The 17,402-nt window shown below is 39.3% G+C and overlaps 2 protein-coding genes across 5 annotated transcripts in view; one reads left to right on the top strand and one right to left on the bottom strand.

Annotated features, from left to right (window-relative positions):
- The window catches only part of mmd2a (monocyte to macrophage differentiation-associated 2a), a 13,656-nt gene extending 7,547 nt beyond the window's left edge, over positions 1–6,109 (top strand). Inside the window, exons 3-7 of one of the 2 annotated variants that reach the window (XM_060897099.1) lie at positions 1,446–1,606; positions 3,632–3,706; positions 3,850–3,951; positions 4,516–4,585; positions 4,991–6,109. In XM_060897099.1, the coding sequence (XP_060753082.1) occupies positions 1,446–1,606; positions 3,632–3,706; positions 3,850–3,951; positions 4,516–4,585; positions 4,991–5,185 (603 nt within the window). In that variant the 3' untranslated portion in view covers positions 5,186–6,109. The remainder of the gene's footprint in view (positions 1–1,445; positions 1,607–3,631; positions 3,707–3,849; positions 3,952–4,515; positions 4,586–4,990) is intronic. The other variant, XM_060897098.1, reaches the window with a different exon arrangement.
- Positions 3,858–15,197, bottom strand: ap5z1 (adaptor related protein complex 5 subunit zeta 1). Of its 3 annotated transcripts, XM_060897077.1 has the most exons (19): positions 15,059–15,197; positions 14,620–14,760; positions 13,979–14,165; positions 13,455–13,599; positions 13,216–13,328; positions 12,246–12,414; positions 12,033–12,080; positions 10,900–11,040; positions 10,783–10,820; positions 9,912–10,074; positions 9,361–9,539; positions 9,133–9,275; positions 8,440–8,592; positions 8,167–8,278; positions 7,903–8,000; positions 7,652–7,784; positions 7,350–7,564; positions 6,448–6,754; positions 3,858–3,983 (listed from the first exon to the last, which is right to left on the bottom strand). In XM_060897077.1, exons 1-18 carry the CDS (start codon positions 15,097–15,099, stop codon positions 6,484–6,486), a joined length of 2,490 nt encoding a protein of 829 aa, XP_060753060.1. In that variant the 5' UTR covers positions 15,100–15,197; the 3' UTR covers positions 3,858–3,983; positions 6,448–6,483. The 3 variants fall into 3 exon arrangements, with proteins under 3 accessions (XP_060753060.1, XP_060753059.1, XP_060753061.1); XM_060897076.1 differs by lacking the exon at positions 3,858–3,983 and having other exon boundaries at positions 6,295–6,754; XM_060897078.1 differs by lacking the exons at positions 3,858–3,983; positions 12,033–12,080 and having other exon boundaries at positions 6,295–6,754.
- Positions 15,198–17,402: the final 2,205 nt, after the last annotated feature.

Here is a 17,402-nt window from a genome sequence, read left to right as displayed (position 1 = left end):
CTTTCTTTCTTTCTTTCTTTCTTTCTTTCTTTCTTTTTTCATTTTTTGTTTTCTTTCTTTCTTTCTTTCTTTCTTTCTTTCTTTCTTTCTTTCTTTCTTTCTTTCTTTCTTTCTTTCTTCTCTTTCTTTCTTTTTTCATTTTTTGTTTTCTTTCTTTCTTTCTTTCTTTCTTTCTTTCTTTCTTTCTTTCTTTCTTCTCTTTCTTTCTTTTTCATTTTTTGTTTTCTTTCTTTCTTTCTTTCTTTCTTTCTTTCTTTCTTTCTTTCTTTCTTTCTTTTTCATTTTTTGTTTTCTTTCTTTCTTTCTTTCTTTCTTTCTTTCTTTCTTTCTTTCTTTTTTCATTTTTTGTTTTCTTTCTTCTCTTTCTTTCTTTTTTCATTTTTTGTGAACATTTTTTGTGAACAACCTCAGCACCATAAACTCCTCTAAACTTCACCTGACTTTTGTCTCAGGAGACGTCAGGCGGTGTTCGAGAATTCTGAGACTTTGTTGTAGCTTAGTAATGTTCTTTTGGCAGCTGTGTGCTCTCAGATCACTAGTCACATAGCATGAAACAATGAAGCGTTCTGAAAATAGACTCGTCTAATCCAGTATAGAATACAGAGAATAGAAATATCTTTGATTAATATCCAGATTTTATTTTCCTGTTTTATTTTCCCGTTCAGTTTTATTTCCTCCTTCCTATTTGTCAGACCTGCATTTTGTGTTTCTGGCAAAAGTTGTTTTTTACGGCTGTGTTTCTGTGGTTTTGGAGCAGTGCTGCTGTTTGGATAACATCCTGCTTGCTCTCTAATCTTCCTCCCATGCATTCACATCTGGCACGACCCACACACACAGCCATCTCTGACAGAAAATCCTCTGTGACCTCCTTTAAACAGGACATCTGACCCACAGTAGGAGTTTGTATGGCACGAGATTGATATGATGCATCGTTGCATGTCTTGGCTTGTTGACTTGGTGATGGCAGAATCTGTTAGAAAGACGCAATTAATGACTTCATACAAGCATCCTGTTTTGTTGTTGTTACTGTATTTGTTAATAATTACTTGGCAGGAAGTGCTGGTTTACGAGGCAGTGTGTTAATGTTGACTGGACCCGACTCTTTATTGTTGGACTGTTACAAACGTTTGATGACATCATCACTGACAATTGTTAAAGGTTTATTTCCAGATGAATAGAGGTTAAAGTCACAGGGCCATGACTACCGCAGACCCTCTGTATGTTTTTCCCTATAATAAAAATAAGGAACCAGACTTGTAAATTATATTCAAATGATATTGGGCTTTGTGGTATTTTTTACTGACCACAGAAATGGATCCATGGAACTATTTTATCACCCAGAGATCTAAAAAAAGATGCTATATATATATATATATATATATATATATATATATATATATATATATATATATATATATATATATTTTTTTTTTTTTTGCTCTTAGTTTTGGATTATTCCCAGTATCGTGGGCAGTTCGCTGCTGTACTTGCTGTCCGATGATGAATGGGAAAGCATCACAGCGTGGCTGTATGGCACCGGGCTGTCGGGTTTGTTCATCATGTCCACCATGTTCCACACTGTCAGCTGGAAGAAGAGTCATTTGCAGTAAGTAGATCATGGAGCTTTACTTTCTGAGAAATATGTAAACACACACACCCACACACACACACCCTCAGCGTTAACGGACGTGATATGAAGGTGATAAGAACAGTTCCTGTAACTAGAGTCTTAGTCTTGTCTTGTCTTAGCTGATACAGTTATTAGTTCCAAGTTTTAAAAATTCTTTATCTCCACTTTAACTGTTTCTCCCTCGGGCCAAAAAATGGCATTTGCCCAAGTAGAAGTTGTGTAGCATTGAATTTCTTTGTCATCTAATGACTTCTATAAAAGTAGATACTCAGGGCTTTAAGAATTTGTAGTTTTCACAAATATTTCTGTTCTTATCTGGCTTACTTGAGGAAAAACTTTTTTTTTTTTTTTTTTGAAAATGTCTTTTGGAAATGTTCCAAAAAAAAAGAAATAAAAGAAAAAAAATGTTTGTTTTTTTCCACACAAATCTTTTTTAATGCAAATGTTGATATCAAACCCATTTCTGCTCTCTGAGACGCCCCAAGTTTAGTTTGATTTGCTATTTGAACACATCTCACTGTAACTCTTAGTTCAATCTGGATTAAAGGTGGCTTTATTTGATCTGGGAATGTTTCCTCTCGCCATGTTTGTCCACTCAGTAACTGTTTCTACGGAGAACCTACAAAGTCCTTGGAAACTTGTCAGACTGGTGTAGGAGTATTTGTACGCAGCTTTACCTACATGTAAATAATGGCAAACTGCTGAACAACCAAAAAAAGTCAGAAAGAGAAAGAGGTTATGCATGTCTTCTTCTGATTCAGACTGAAGTCTAAAGCTGCATACAAAAGAGTGAAAGAGTGTATGTTAGCTTGTAAAGAAAATAAATAAATAAAAAAAAATTAAAAACTGAAATCTTGGAAAAAAAAAAAAGAAAAACATTTTAAAAACGTAACCAACAAAATGGAAAAAAAATTAAATACTTGAAGAAAAATTGTAAAAAAAAAAGTTGAAAAACTTATAAATAATAATGATGTAAAAAATATACAAAATGTGAAAAAAAATGTATTTATTTTTAAAAAGGACAAAAAATTTGAAAAACAAATCTGAAAAAAAAAGAACTTTGGTAGGTTGTAGGGATGTAAAAGAATAAGAATATGCTATACAAAAACAGACAGATAGCATTTTTTACAAATGTAGAAAGAAAACTCTTTGTGATATAGAATGTTAACAAACTTCTAACAAACTGGAGATTCGTACGTAGGCGATCTGTAGTTCTTGTAGGCGTATATCATGTAGTAAGTATTCAGATATTCAGAAGCTTGCAGGACAAACAACAACATGCATATTAACATTTATTAACACTTTAGTAATTTAATAGTCCAGATCACCAGATCTGGAAATCTAGAAGTTTAAAGAGTTAAAAATATTATGGCCAGGAACAAAATACCCCCCCCCCCCCCCCCAAATAAATAACTAAATAAATAAATAAATAAATAAATAAATAAATAAATAATAAAATTCTATCTATTGCTACTTGTTGTTATGAGACAAATGAATTTAGTCCAAATGATTAAAAATCTTACGTTTGGATTATTGAATTCTTATAAAAAGAAATAATAAATAGATCTGAGTGAATTTAAGATATTTAACTTGCTGTCTTTTTGTGCTGTGTTTCCAAGGGTGAAGTAAAGGAGTGAGTATTTAATGAAACCAACAAACAAACTTTTGAGTATAAATCAGAGTAGAGATACAGTTATGGATATTTGGAGCACAGATTGTGTTACATCCCATAGAAGAAAAAAAACAAAAATAAATGAAAGAAAAATGCAATGTGATGTTTGTCTGATGTGTAAATACACTTTCGCTCTCCATTACAGGTTTAGAGGAACTGACTACCGTAGGCCTTTCGGTTCATGTTGGGTTTCTCTTTACTTCATGCACATCAGATTTTGATGTCTTTTCGTGTCTACTTGTACTTACTGCTAAAGCACGAAGAGAAACTCAGACAGACGAGAGTAAATAAAAATAAAACCTGACTAAAATGTTCTTGTGCTCTGACAGGACTGTAGAGCAACGCTTCCACATGTGTGATAGGATGGTGATTTATTTCTTCATCGCTGCCTCTTATGCCCCCTGGTGAGTGCCGGATGTGTAAATGTGTGCATGTTTTTAACGCTCGATCGCATATCAAAAAAAATACAGACATCCTGTGTGTCCTCTAGAGTCAGTAGAGGTGTGTTTGTTGTCAGGTTGTGTTTTAATGTGGGTGTTGTGTGCAGGCTGAACTTGAGAGAGCTCGGCCCCTGGGCGGCACACATGCGCTGGCTGGTGTGGATCATGGCCTGTGTGGGCTCAGCTTATGTCTTCTTCTTCCACGAAAAGTACGCTGCTTCTTTTCTTTTGTAGGTTTCAGCTGCATGGTGAAGAGAGAGAGAGAGAGATTTACTTGAGAGTGAGGCAGTGGAAAAAAAGATGTACATGGATATAGCTGATATAGATGCTGGCCATTTCTGCTAGATTTTCAGGCAGAACACAAGTTGCACAAATAACACAAGTTACACAAGTACACAAGTTATACTCATGCATAAAAAACACAACATGAGGGGAAGAGTGTAACAAGAAAAACAGAAAAGATTGCAGTCGACTGTAATATGTGACAATAAGAAAAATACATTCGGTCATTTTCAGAGTTCTAAGCTTATATAATTAATATTTAAAATTGTAGATAGAATGAAGTGACCACTTAGTGTAGCATATTATTAATAATGTACATTGTTCAGAAGGAAACAATTAAGATTAAGAAGAAGTCTTAACTTCCTAAAAAGGGTTTCTCTTAAAGAGAAACTCCCAACATGTCTGGAGCTTACTACTAATCCTTTTTATTCAATATTTCCTTTTTGTTTATGTGATTGTGTTAAAATAAGACCTGTATTTTAATGTTTTAGGAATAAGATACTGGACCTGATTTGCTACACTGTTATGGGAGCTGTTCCTGCATTTGTGCTTCTGTCAATGGTAAGAGCTAAAGACATCATTGTACAGAGTTCATATTCAATATTCAGTTTTTTTTTTCTTGTTTTGTTTTATTTTGGGTTTTTTTTAATTTTTTTTATTTTTTATTTTCTTGTTTTGTTTTATTTTTTTCCCCCCTTGTTTTCTTTTCTTGTTTTGTTTTTTTTATTTTATTTTTTTCTTGTTTTTTTCTTGTTTTGTTTTATTTTGTAATTTTTCTTTTGTTTTGTTTTGTTTTATTTCTTGGTTTTTCTTCATGTTTTTTATTGTTTTGTTTTTTCTTTCCACATATAATATTCTTTCTCACCACCTATAATATAGTTCATGCACAAAAGTAGTAAGTCTTATATGCAGTAGACTCATTGTATTTCAGTGATGAATGAGGTTTTCTTTTTTTCTGTCTTCTAGCCGAACAGGGAAGGCGTGCTGGAGTTATCAATGGGTGGAGTCTTTTACTGCTTTGGTGTGGTTTTCTTCAAGAGTGACGGCCTTGTACCTTTCGCTCACGCCATCTGGCACATTTTCGTGGCTATAGGAGCAACTATCCACTATTACGCTATCTGGAAGTATCTGTATGCGACAGGGAGCAGCCACGTGAGGTGACACGCAAAGCTGCTGATGAACATCATGCCATGAAGCCACCACATGTCGTGTGTTAAATCGGAAGTGTCCGATCTTATCCAGAAAGATTTGATGTGGCTGCAGGTCTTCATTCCAACCAAGCAAAAGCCACATCTGAATATATTGCACCAGGTATTAACCTGAGGTTCGCAGAAAACAAATTAATAAAATACTATCTCACAGCACCACCTTAAAGCAATTTGCGGTGTATAGTCATCATGGCTAGACTGCTGATTAGACATAGAGAGATTTCATGCTGAGAACAAGTCCAAGTATTGAGTCAGACTCATCCAGATTGAGGCATATGGAGGATTTTCATTCTTAAGTAAAAGTAACTTGAACTTTTACTTGAACTTTTACTTCATTCAAGTAAAAGCAGCTCACACTCACAAAAAAGGTGAGAAACCATAAAGGTCTGTTAAAAGCTGAGATCATCCGATCAAACAGGTGGAATCAGATGCAGCTCCTGCTTGACAGGACCGAAATCCCGCACTCACGCCGCCTCTGTGCAGATTAGATCGGACGCCTTCCTTCATAAACCTATTCAGGATTTACTGTCAGTCATTTCGTTGATGTCCTCAACACACCTGTAGGTTGTATTCTACTGCAGAAAATATATTTTTCTAATATACAGAAAGAATTTTTATTTAAAAGTGAAAATTCATTTATTTTCCAAGAAATTCAAGGAAAGGAAAATAAATGTATATTTAGGGATTGAGAATCTACTTAGACTAGTCTAATTGTTAATTTATTAAAAGCACAATGTGATTTACGTTGTGCTACACAGCATTTAGCTGTTTTGCACAAGGAAGGTGCTTTGGATGTCTATAGTGTTTGTCCTTTACTGCTGCTGAATTATAAGAATGATTAAAAAAAAACAAAAAAAACGCATTGTGTGTGTGTGTGTGTGTATGGAAAACATTCACTTCTTTATTAAAACGAACAAACAAAAACAAAAAGCACCGCAACACTGAAGAAATAAGTGTGTCAGAGCTGCTTCTGTTGACCTCTGACTGAAGAGCTTCTGTGTAGGAGTTTCAGCTGTTACACAACAAACACATTTGTGCACTGCAGTGAAAAAGTGTGATGTGTTTAACATTTGAAAAGCTTTAATGGCTCTCAACAATACAAATGCACAAAGATTTTTTTAGTACCAATGTTTAATATGTGGTTCTTATGACAGAAAATGATCCATAAGTCGGTGTAATTGATAGATTGTGACTGAAGTGACTGAAGTCTCGTACTGTATTGAGCCGGCGTGGCGTTGTGAGCGAGACGTTCTAAGCTGGCAGGAAGCTGGAGTGAGACTGCAGCAGGCCGCTGATAGCCCTCATGCGCTGTGGCAGGGCAGCGTTGGTGTCTCGGTGCCAGCGTGGACAGTCACCCTGAGCGGATGGCGTTAACACGAACTGCGCTACGTTCGGCAGCTTGAGAAGGTTGATGAGTTCGTGGGATCGTGTGATGATCTCCTCGCTGTCCTCCTCATTGAAGCACGATGCCACACGGCCGCTGTGCGCAAACGAGCGCATCTTAGACAGGAAAAGTGACGCTCTAGACAGACAGACAGACAGACAGAGAGACAGACAGACAGAGACACAGGCAAACAGACAGACAGACAGACAGAGATATTAGACAGACAGAGACAGGCAAACAGACAGACAAACAGAGACACAGGCAAACAGACAGACAGGCAGGGTCAGATAGACACACTTAAAAGACTTCCTATTATATAATATTTTTTTCTATTGTATGCTATATTTCTATATACATACTTTCCTATTACAATCGTTCACTTGCAAAACTTTTTTACATTTTTTTTAAACCTAACCTCAGTCTCTGCCCACAACTAAACTGCCCTGATTATTAATGGTGGAACTACACAGCTTTATCACCACTAAAGGTGAACGAGGTAATGCGTGTATATAAGAAATAAAACATTACAAGGTGTTCCGTTATTAAACAATGACAGCGAGCCGCTTTTATAGATTATGTTATAACTGCTATATAAGTTAATAAGGTAAATAAACTTCTTCCTGACTGTATGTGTAATAATCTACATGCCAGTCTATAAAACTGCGTCTATAAAAAAACAATATAACACTAATATTACTATTTGTGAAACGTGCTTCTGTGAAGAGTGATGTACCGGGGAATGAGGTCCTGACTGCGGGATGCCAGCTTCGCCAGCGCCGTCATGAGCACGGTGAGCAGTCGTGGCGTGTAGCTCGGGGGGCTGGCAGACTGGCGTACCTGTGTGATCTCAAACAACACCGCCTCGAGTCCCTCAAAGAAGGAGGTTATCAGCTCCACAGTACAACGAGGGTCATAGGACAGGGACAAATACTCCCCGATCACCCACACCTACAGTACGACGTACACACCTGTTAGACCCGCCTGTGCAGTGTCACCTTCTATTAGCTACAGAATGATTATTGTTTCCTGCCTCACCACATGTGTGTAGAAGTCTTCTTTAGTGTAGATGTTCGTAGTGGTGCTGGTGAATTCCAGCAGCTCCTTGTACTGGTCAACAATCAGCGTTGGGTGCAGTTTGCAGAGCGCCTGCAGGTGTGTGCTGAACACTCTACAGCACATATTAAGCCATCAGGTACACAGCTACACATACTATCTATTATCTAGATAATGTCTATAGGAGGCACGTTCAACAAGCGCACACACTGGGATTATACGGAGTGACTGACCTCTGTACTTCAGTGCTGAAGTTCTTTATCTTGTATAAAAGGCTGCTTCTTTCCAACAGGACCGACAGCAGCTGGTTCATCATCTTCCCATCAGCCATCTAGGATGACAACATAGCAGTGCTAAACTTATATTTATCTCATTATACAGTATACAACTGTGTAGTTGAGGGTTAAGGGCCGTGATCTAGGGCCCTTGATATACGGTGTCGGGATTTAAACTGACAACCTTTTATTCAGTAGCACATTGAATTTATCGGATGTTACCTGCGCGATCGTATTAAAGTAGACATGTAAAAGGACAGGGACAATCTGAGCGCAGCGCAGCACGCGAGGACTCTCCGCCATTCCCTCCAGAGCATTGTGAAGCATACTCAACCTGCACAGCAGTCAAAACACCACAGCACCAAAGGTTTAAAGCACATTTTCTCAATAATAAACAGTAAATAGCAAACAATTTCTGTATAAATGTTCAAAAGTCGTGGTACAGCGTGGACTATTTCTATTCATTTCTAGAAATGAATCTGTTGTTCCTATCACCTGTCAATCGTGTCTCCGGTGCCTGCCTCAGGTCTGAGGATGTAGAGGAACAGACCTCTGTAGGAAGGCTGGCGGAAGGCATCCAGGGACGCTGTGATCTTAGAACCCTGCTGGTCCCACAGAGCACGATCTGCGACCTGATACCATGCCGACCTGCAGTGAAATTCATCACGCTTGCAGCTTAAAACCATTAAATCCCTTAATACAGTGCTTCCCAGTCCAGCTTCTGGATAACCCCGGCACTGCCTCTCACTGAGCGAGGTGTGTGAAATAAAACTCTGATATGACACATCAAACTACAGTAGCATTTTGACAATTCATCAATCTGATTGAGTAACTGAAGTGTACGTTTTTATTAACATTATTCCTGGAAATAAAACTATTTTTTGTTCTTAGAAGGTATAAATTAAAAAAAAATAAAATAAAATAAAATTAAAAAAAAAGGGTCTGACAATAAAAAAAAACGAATGATTTTGCTTTTCACTCAAATCCCTTCCTGGTCTACTAACTAGTCATATTCCTTTATGTTCGTTTTCCATTGAATTTAAATTAAAATTGAATTCATTTGTATACATTTGTGATAAATGTTAAAAGCGCTGCACAAAAATTAAATGAATTGAAATCTGAAAACATATATATCGTTAACCAAGAATAATCAGGTATAAAGGTGTTTAATTCCCAATTCCTAGCAACCTGTGCTGAAGATCCAGGGCTGCAGCGAGACAGGGAAGATCCAGCAGCGTGTGAAGCAACTCAATCGCCGTTTCAGAAGCCAACAGTGAAGGCAGCAGCTCCATAAACTCAGAGATCAGCCCTGGACTGTTCCATGCCAGAAACTGTTTAACAGTAAATTATTTCACATCACTCTATCTATATATCTATCTACTGTTAAAGCTGAGTGAATAGGAGAGGAAAGGTCACCTTGAGCAGGTTAGGGAAGCTGTGCCTGTACATGGCCACTTTCTCCTGTAGCACGCTCACATTGTGCAGGCAGAACTGGACAAACTCGTAGGCCAGCATGGGCTCGTTGAAGAGCTCGGATGGGAAACGGCTGAACAGGTGGCAGAAGACGGCCTCCGATTCCACAGCAGCGGTTTCGCCTGGATGGAGGACGTCAAAACCAAACCTTAGTTTAACTCACATTAATGATATTTAGCTATTAATAAAATCTTGAGACAGGTGCAGCATTTCCGTGTGATAAGTGGGGATGTGGTGGCTTAGTGGTGAAGGCGTCAGACTACTGATCAGAAGGTTGTGAGTTTGAATCCCCTGAGCAAGGCCCTTAACCCTCAGTTGTACGTAATGAGATTGAATGTTTGTCGCTCTGGATAAGGGCGGCTGCCAAATGTCATACATGGAAACGTGCGACTCTCTGAATTTCACATGCAGATGATCAAGCATGCATGTCAGATTTTTCTCAAAGCCCTTTCAGGGTAAAGGAGAGGTTTGCTTGCAGGAAGAAGGATACTCACTGTGGTTGAGGTAGAACTGAGCGATGGGCAGCAGGACTCGAGCAAAAGCCAGGTCTGCACTCAGCCTGCCATACAGAGCTTTGATACAGGGAAAGCCACGGTAAACGTAGGAAGGATCCACACTGCAGATGATGTCCATTATGGATACTGACTCCACAATGCACTGGATAATTAAAAAAAGAAAAAAGAAAAAAGAAATTACCATTATGTACATAAATCTTACAGAATATGTGCAGCAAGTATTTAACTGGTGTTTTCTTTTTTCTCAACACTAATCAATGTATCTGGTGATATTTCTGATTGCTGTTTAATACATGACGTTTTCATTCATTCATTTTCTACCTCTTATCCGAACTACCTCGGGTCACGGGGAGCCTGTGCCTATCTCAGGCATCAAGGCAGGATACACCCTGGACGGAGTGCCAACCCATCACAGGGCACACACACACACACTCTCATTCACTCACGCACTCACACACTACGGACGATTTTCCAGAGATGCCAATCAACCTACCATGAATGTCTTTGGACCGGGGGAGGAAACCAGAGTACCCAGAGGAAACCCCCGAGGCACAGGGAGAACATGCAAACTCCACACACACAAGGCTGTGACGGGAATCGAACCCCCAACCCTGGAGGTGTGAGGCGAACGTGCTAACCGCTAAGCCACCGTGCCCCCAGCATGATGTTTTATGAAGTTTAATATAAACCCTTTCATTTTAACACCTTTTTCAATCCAACCTGTTTTAGTCTGAAGGAAACAAACTCAAAACCCCTGAATGAAAAGGTAACTGATAAAGCAGAGATCTGATTATGTTCAAAAGGCTGTGATGAAGATTTCTCTGTATGGACTGAAAGGAAATATCTTTACCGCTTTCTGTAGCTCTGCATCTGCTTTCTTCAGAGCCTCTGGAACAAAACGCAGAACAATTATTAAAGTGCTTCAGCAAAACCACACTGTGAGATGAGCATGTGGTGGTGAACTCACTCCGGTCACTCTGTTCGATAAGCCGATGGCAACACTCGAAGGCTTTCTCCCTCAGACGCTCTTTTGGGGGAAGCATTCGACTGGACGAGGAGGTTGCGGACACCATGGACATCACAGAACTGTCCAACTCAGACCGGTCGTCTACACAGCAGAAGAGCGAACAGATGAGGAAATAGACGAGTCAGTCTGAGTTAACCAATCAACTTTAGATAATGATTCAATTTGCAGTAAAGAATCAGTTCGAGATAAAGATTCAATTTGCGGTAACAAATCAATTTGCATTAAAGAATCAATTTGCGGTAAAGAATCAATTTGAGGTGAGGTGTTAATTTGTGGTAAAAAAAAAAAATAAATAATCAATTTGAAGTGAAGAGTCAAATTTGGTAAAGAATCTAATTTATGTGAAGAGTCAATTTTGGTAACAAATCAAATTTATGTTAAGAGTCAATTTGAGGTAAAAAATTTGATAAAAAAGGGTCCATATCAGAAAAAGAATCAATTCAAGGCAGCATGATAATCCGGCAGCATGATAATTAAAAGCAGCATGATAATTAAAAGCAGCATGATAATTGTCTGAGTTTTCATGTTCCCAGGTCCTCATCGGCTTTCCTCTCCATTCACCGGTGGTTTCCCACCTTCCAAAAAACCATGCTGGTAGGTTTGAAGTATGACATCCTCATGGGTGTGAATGAGTGAGGGTGTGTGTGTGTGTGTGTGTGTGTGTGTGTGTGTGTGTGTGTGTGTGTGTGTGTGTGTACATGGAGCCCTTTGCACACCCAGTATTGTTACTGAAGATGAATGAACAAATGATTAAGTCAGTTTAAGAGATTAGGGCATCTTTTATTCACTAAATATAGTTAATAATTATCATAATTATTATTATTATAGCAATTTTGGTCTGTTAACAAAAGACACAGCACATAGAAGCTCGGTTATTGTGATTAGAACATGGAAGCACAAAGCAGGTCCTGGTAATCAATATGTAGAGGTAAATTGTTGCACTAAAACCAGCCTGGAATTAGCATTTCTAATGATTGGCCAGGATTATAAGCAGACCAGTGCTGGGAAAACAAATTCTAATTATTGTTACACAGTAAGTCGGATTTAAGCCAAGCCTGCTACTTGCTGCTTACCTTGCTGCGGTGGACTTGTGTGTATGACCTGTTCTGTTTTTAGCTGAGCTAGCAAAAGTAAAAATCAGATCGGTCATTTCTTCATGTCGTAAAGGAAACTGTAAAATTGCTTGGTATCAAGTACAAAGCTCCCAAACTCAACCCAGGCTGGATGACGCATCCGCAACTACAACTAAACAAAAACATCATTTATGTCATCATTTATCTCGTTACCTGATTCTGTATTTGAGCTGCCATCTGTGTCGTAAGTAAGCAGCCAGATCTTGATCATGGAAAAAGTGTACATGTTCATCCACTGGTCTTCGGTGTAGCTCTGCCCCACGCACAACACAGTGAAGAAATCTCCTGCCACTGCTCCATCCACTTCAGTCATCAGTGCTGGCTGGAGGAAACATCACTCAGTCCTTTACTTACACTTTCTTTAAAAATGTGATTTGTTATAATTTGTTGTAATTATTCACTCACGACCCTAAAAAATCCTGCTATTTTGATCTAAACATAGGCCATTTAATTTAGATCTATACTCAGCAGACACTTTAATAGGAACACCCCGACCCCTGCATATTCAGATCATCATGTAGAAGTAACACAATGTATAAAACCTTGTATGAGGATGTATATTATGCTCACTGGATGTTTTCTACTTCACTCCGAGTAACTTTTTAGTGATTCTTCTAGAAATACTCAAACCAGCCCATACGGCACCAACAATAACTGTTAAATAACAAATAAAATCATACTAAGATCAGTTCAGTGTAAACATTAACCGAAGATATTCGTTTTTTTTTTTTTTTTTTTTTACGACTTTATGCATAGTGCTGCTGCCACATGATTGGATGAATAGATCACCGAATTTCCATATGTATATGAGGTGTATAGGTGTTCCTAATAAAGTGACCAGTGAATTTATAACTGAACGTACACCTGAAATGTTTAGTTAAAAGGATTAGATTAAGTTTAGAAGATACCAGGGGAAGGGTAAGCTGACATATACACCAAGAACTTTGACAAAAACTAACACTAAACAAAAGAGATTTTTTTTTTCCATTTGTCTAATTAGTAGCTTGTTACTGTGAGCATCAATACAGTTGGTCTGGATTATAAAAGTGTATAATATTCCAAAACAAATGAGTGTCCAGTAATGTAATTTCTAACAATATCACTAATCCCTACAGTGCTTTACCTGTCGCGTTCTTGGACTGGTGAAAAATCCCCCAGACGACATGGAGGCTCCCTGGTGAATGCTGGCATATCGGAGCCAGTCCGCCAGCTTCCGACTGACCAGATTCACCTGATCTGGGATCAGCGCACACACAGAATTACACCATCAGCTTTTTTCAAAAGTATTACAAGACAAACAAATTTTGTGGACATGATGAAGACAAGTCTTCATCATGTCCGTCTGCTGCCGTAAGAGCTCACCTTCAGTGAGAATATCTGGAGAGAAGCTATACATTTTAGACAGAATGGGAAGCGTGTGTCTGGGGACCTGCGTCTCAGGCTGCCGTGACTCCAGACACTTCAGTAAATACTGACAGACAGGAAGCAGATCATCCTTGCTTCCGGCCTGAAGAAAAAAAGAGGTGCAATAACCCTCTACTTCCATAACATTTTTGAACACTTTGTTACATCTTACTACTACTTTATAATGGAGCACAATAAGCAATAAGGATATACATTTGAATATGCTGTTTTGGGGCTACAACATGCATTAGTGATAGAAAATAAATATCTTTTTCATTGAAGATTCATTCATCTTTTGTTGAAATTTTTTTTTTTTATTTTACAGTTGAGAAAGAACGAAGTCATGTGATATAATATAAGCACACTGTTAGTTTCCTTTTCTATTGGTGTTTAATTGGTGTCTGTTTTTTGTAGGTGCTACTAAGGTAAATGTAGTAAAGGGTTAAAGCTGAAGCAGTGTGTGAAGGGTAAAGAGGAATTACCTGTGTGAGCACTACACTGGCCAGATAACTGAGTGCTCTGCTGTCTTGGCTCAGCTCCGTGGACAGATTGTTCAGACTGAGAGGTAGACTCTCCCTGAGGATGGCAGAGGACAGAACCTGTAACTGCTCCAGACAGGATGGGGAGCGCAGCAGCATCTGGAGCTTCTTTACCAGGTCTGGAGGAAGTCTAGTGAAGGAGATCCGCATAGAATTGTGTTTTATTCACTGCAGTGACTGCTTATTATAGACGCTGTATCAAAACAGCAATGTGATAGAATGGCAAATGGGATCAATGTCTGATCAAAGCAGGGTCACAAGGAACTTAGTCTCGAAGCTCAAGCTGGGGTAAAATCCTGGATGAAGCACCAAACCATTTGTAGGAACAATCACACACAAACACACACATTCAGACTTTTCAGACAAATTTTTACAGATGCCAATCTGCCAACATTGCATGGACTGGGGAAGGAAACCAGAGAACCCGAATAAAACCCTAAAGCACAGGGAGCACAACCCAAACTCCACCTACAGAAGGGAGAGAGGAATCGAACCCACAACCCTGGAGGTGTTACATACACTCTCGCCGTGTTTGTACGTGTGTGTTTGGTGTCACTGGGTATCGAAGTTATAAAGCAACTTACAATCTGGCATATTTTGTAGCAGAAACAATCAAGTGGAGCCTCTGAAGGGAATCGATCACCTCTCCTCCAGCTTCTTTACCAGAATGAAGTTGTTTATAAACACGACCATAAAACTTCTGCAGCTCCTCCTCCTGTATTTCTCTACAATGTAGAACAGAAATGAAGCCATGATCATAACTCAGTGTCACCATTTCACCACTCAGACCTGGGTTCTGGAGTGACAGAGGATGTCTGATCAATCTTGCAGATTTAATAAGAGGGATATTAATTAGATGAGTCTTTACACACAATAGTCTAGAGACAGATATATATATATACACACACACACACACACACACACACACACACACACACACACACACACACACACACATATCCCTTTAAAAGAAACAAACGTCTTTAATAACAAACAGGATAATTAGATATTTAAACATCATACCTCGCCTGTTTGATTAAACTCTCTGATCCTGACGCGTACATACTGGAGCAACAACCCCAACCACATCAGAGTGACTTTACTGCATATAAATGTTACACAAAATATTTACACTCAAAGGTGTTTGTATCAAACACGTGACTGCTAGTTCCGCGTTGGAGTAGTCATGTGACGCCTAAAACGAAGCTCATTGGTCGCTTCGAATTAGCGTATTAGACTGTCACGTGCTGGTGAGCTTAACGCGTACAGAGCGCTTAACATTGTGTGTTTGTGTCAGTTAGGGACCGTCACCTTAACATTGTGTGTTTGTGTCAGTTAGGGACCGTCGCCTTAACATTGTGTTTGTGTCAGTTAGGGACCGTCACCTTAACATTGTGTGTTTGTGTCAGTTAGGGACCGTCACCTTAACATTGTGTTTGTGTCAGTTAGGGACCGTCACCTTAACATTGTGTTTGTGTCAGTTAGGGACCGTCACCTTAACATTGTGTGTTTGTGTCAGTTAGGGACCGTCACCTTAACATTGTGTGTTTGTGTCAGTTAGGGACCGTCACCTTAACATTGTGTGTTTGTGTCAGTTAGGGACCGTCACCTTAACATTGTGTGTTTGTGTCAGTTAGGGACCGTCACCTTAACATTGTGTTTGTGTCAGTTAGGGACCGTCACCTTAACATTGTGTTTGTGTCAGTTAGGGACCGTCGCCGTATACGTATATATATGTATATACATGTGTGTGTAATATATATATATATATATATTATATATAAATATATATATTAATTATAGTAAAAGACTAGTAAAAAATTAAAAAAAAAAACCACGTTATACACACACATTATATATATATATATATATATATATATATATATATATATATATATATATATATATATATATATATATATATATATATATCTCTTCTTCTTCTTTCGGCTTTTCCCTTCAGGGGTCGCCACAGCGAATCATCTCTCTCCACCTAACCCTATCTCCTAACCCCACCTAACCCAACACTTGCACCCACTAGCTTCAAATCCTCATTAATTACATCCATGTACCTCCTCTTTGGCCTTCCTCTTTGCCTCCTGCCTGGCAGCTCCATGTCCAACATTCTCCTACCAATATACTCACTCTCCCTCCTCTGAACATGTCCAAACCATCTTAATCTCGCCTCCCTAACTTTGTCCCCCAAACGTCCAACATGGGCTGTCCCTCTGATGTACTCGTTCCTAATCCTGTCCAATCTTGTCACACCCAAAGAGAACCTCAACATCTTCAGTTCGGCTACCTCAAGCTCTGACTCCTGTCTCTTCTTCAGTGACACTGTCTCTAAACCATACAGCATGGCCGGTCTCACCACTGTCCTGTACACCTTCTCCTTGATTCTTGCTGATATTTTCCTATCACACAGAACTCCTGACACCTTTCTCCACCCACTCCAACCTGCCTGCACTCGCTTCTTTACTTCTTTCCCACTCTCTCCATTACTCTGGACTGTTGACCCCAAGTACTTAAACTCCTGTACCTTCTTCACCTCTTCACCCTGTAACCTTACTGTTCCACTTCCCTCCCTTTCATTCACGCACATGTACTCAGTCTTACTACGACTGACTTTCATTCCTCTTCTCTCCAGCGCAAACCTCCACCTCTCCAGGTTTTCCTCCACCTGCTCCCTGCTCTCACTACAGATCACAATGTCATCTGCAAACATCATCGTCCAAGGAGACTCCTGTCTGACCTCCTCTGACAACTGGTCCATCACTATAGCAAACAGGAAGGGGCTCAGAGCCGATCCCTGATGCAGTCCCACCTCCACTGTAAACTCCTCTGTCTGACCTACAGCACACCTCACCACTGTCCTGCTCCTCTCATACATGTCCTGCACCACTCTGACATACTTCTCTGCTACTCCTGACTTCCTCATACAGTACCACAGCTCTTCTCTTGGCACCCTGTCATACGCTTTCTCTAAGTCTACAAACACACAGTGCAACTCCCTCTGACCATCCCTATACTTCTCTATCAACATTTCTAATCTTATCTACTTCCTGTTCCACAGAGTTCACCCCTTCTACTCTTTTTTCCCTCTGATTTTCCTCATTCATCAGCTCCTCAAAGTATTCCTTCCATCTCCTCTGTACACTCTCCTCACTTGTGAGCACCCTTCCATCTCTATCCTTAATAATTCTAACTTGCTGCACATCCTTCCCATCTCGATCCCTCTGTCTAGCTAACCTGTACAAGTCCTTCTCTCCTTCTCTAGTGTCTAACCTAGTGTACAACTCATCATATGCCTTCTGCTTGGCCTTAGACACCTCCCTCTTCACTCTGCGCTGTAACTCCTTGTATTCCT

Source organism: Tachysurus vachellii, chromosome 21, assembly GCF_030014155.1.
Source record: "Tachysurus vachellii isolate PV-2020 chromosome 21, HZAU_Pvac_v1, whole genome shotgun sequence".
Taxonomy (NCBI): Eukaryota; Metazoa; Chordata; class Actinopteri; order Siluriformes; family Bagridae; genus Tachysurus; species Tachysurus vachellii.
Note: the sequence above shows the minus strand (reverse complement) of the source record. Positions and strands in the feature narration are given on the sequence as shown.

Coding starts and splice junctions, on each gene's coding strand:
- ap5z1 (XM_060897077.1), bottom strand. CDS start 15,099: ATGTACGCGTCAGGATCAGAGAGTTTAATCAAACAGGCGAG. Junction 14,166..14,619: donor GCTACAAAATATGCCAGATT/GTAAGTTGCTTT, acceptor CTCCTTCACTAG/ACTTCCTCCAGACCTGGTAA. Junction 8,279..8,439: donor ACCGGAGACACGATTGACAG/GTGATAGGAACA, acceptor ACTGCTGTGCAG/GTTGAGTATGCTTCACAATG.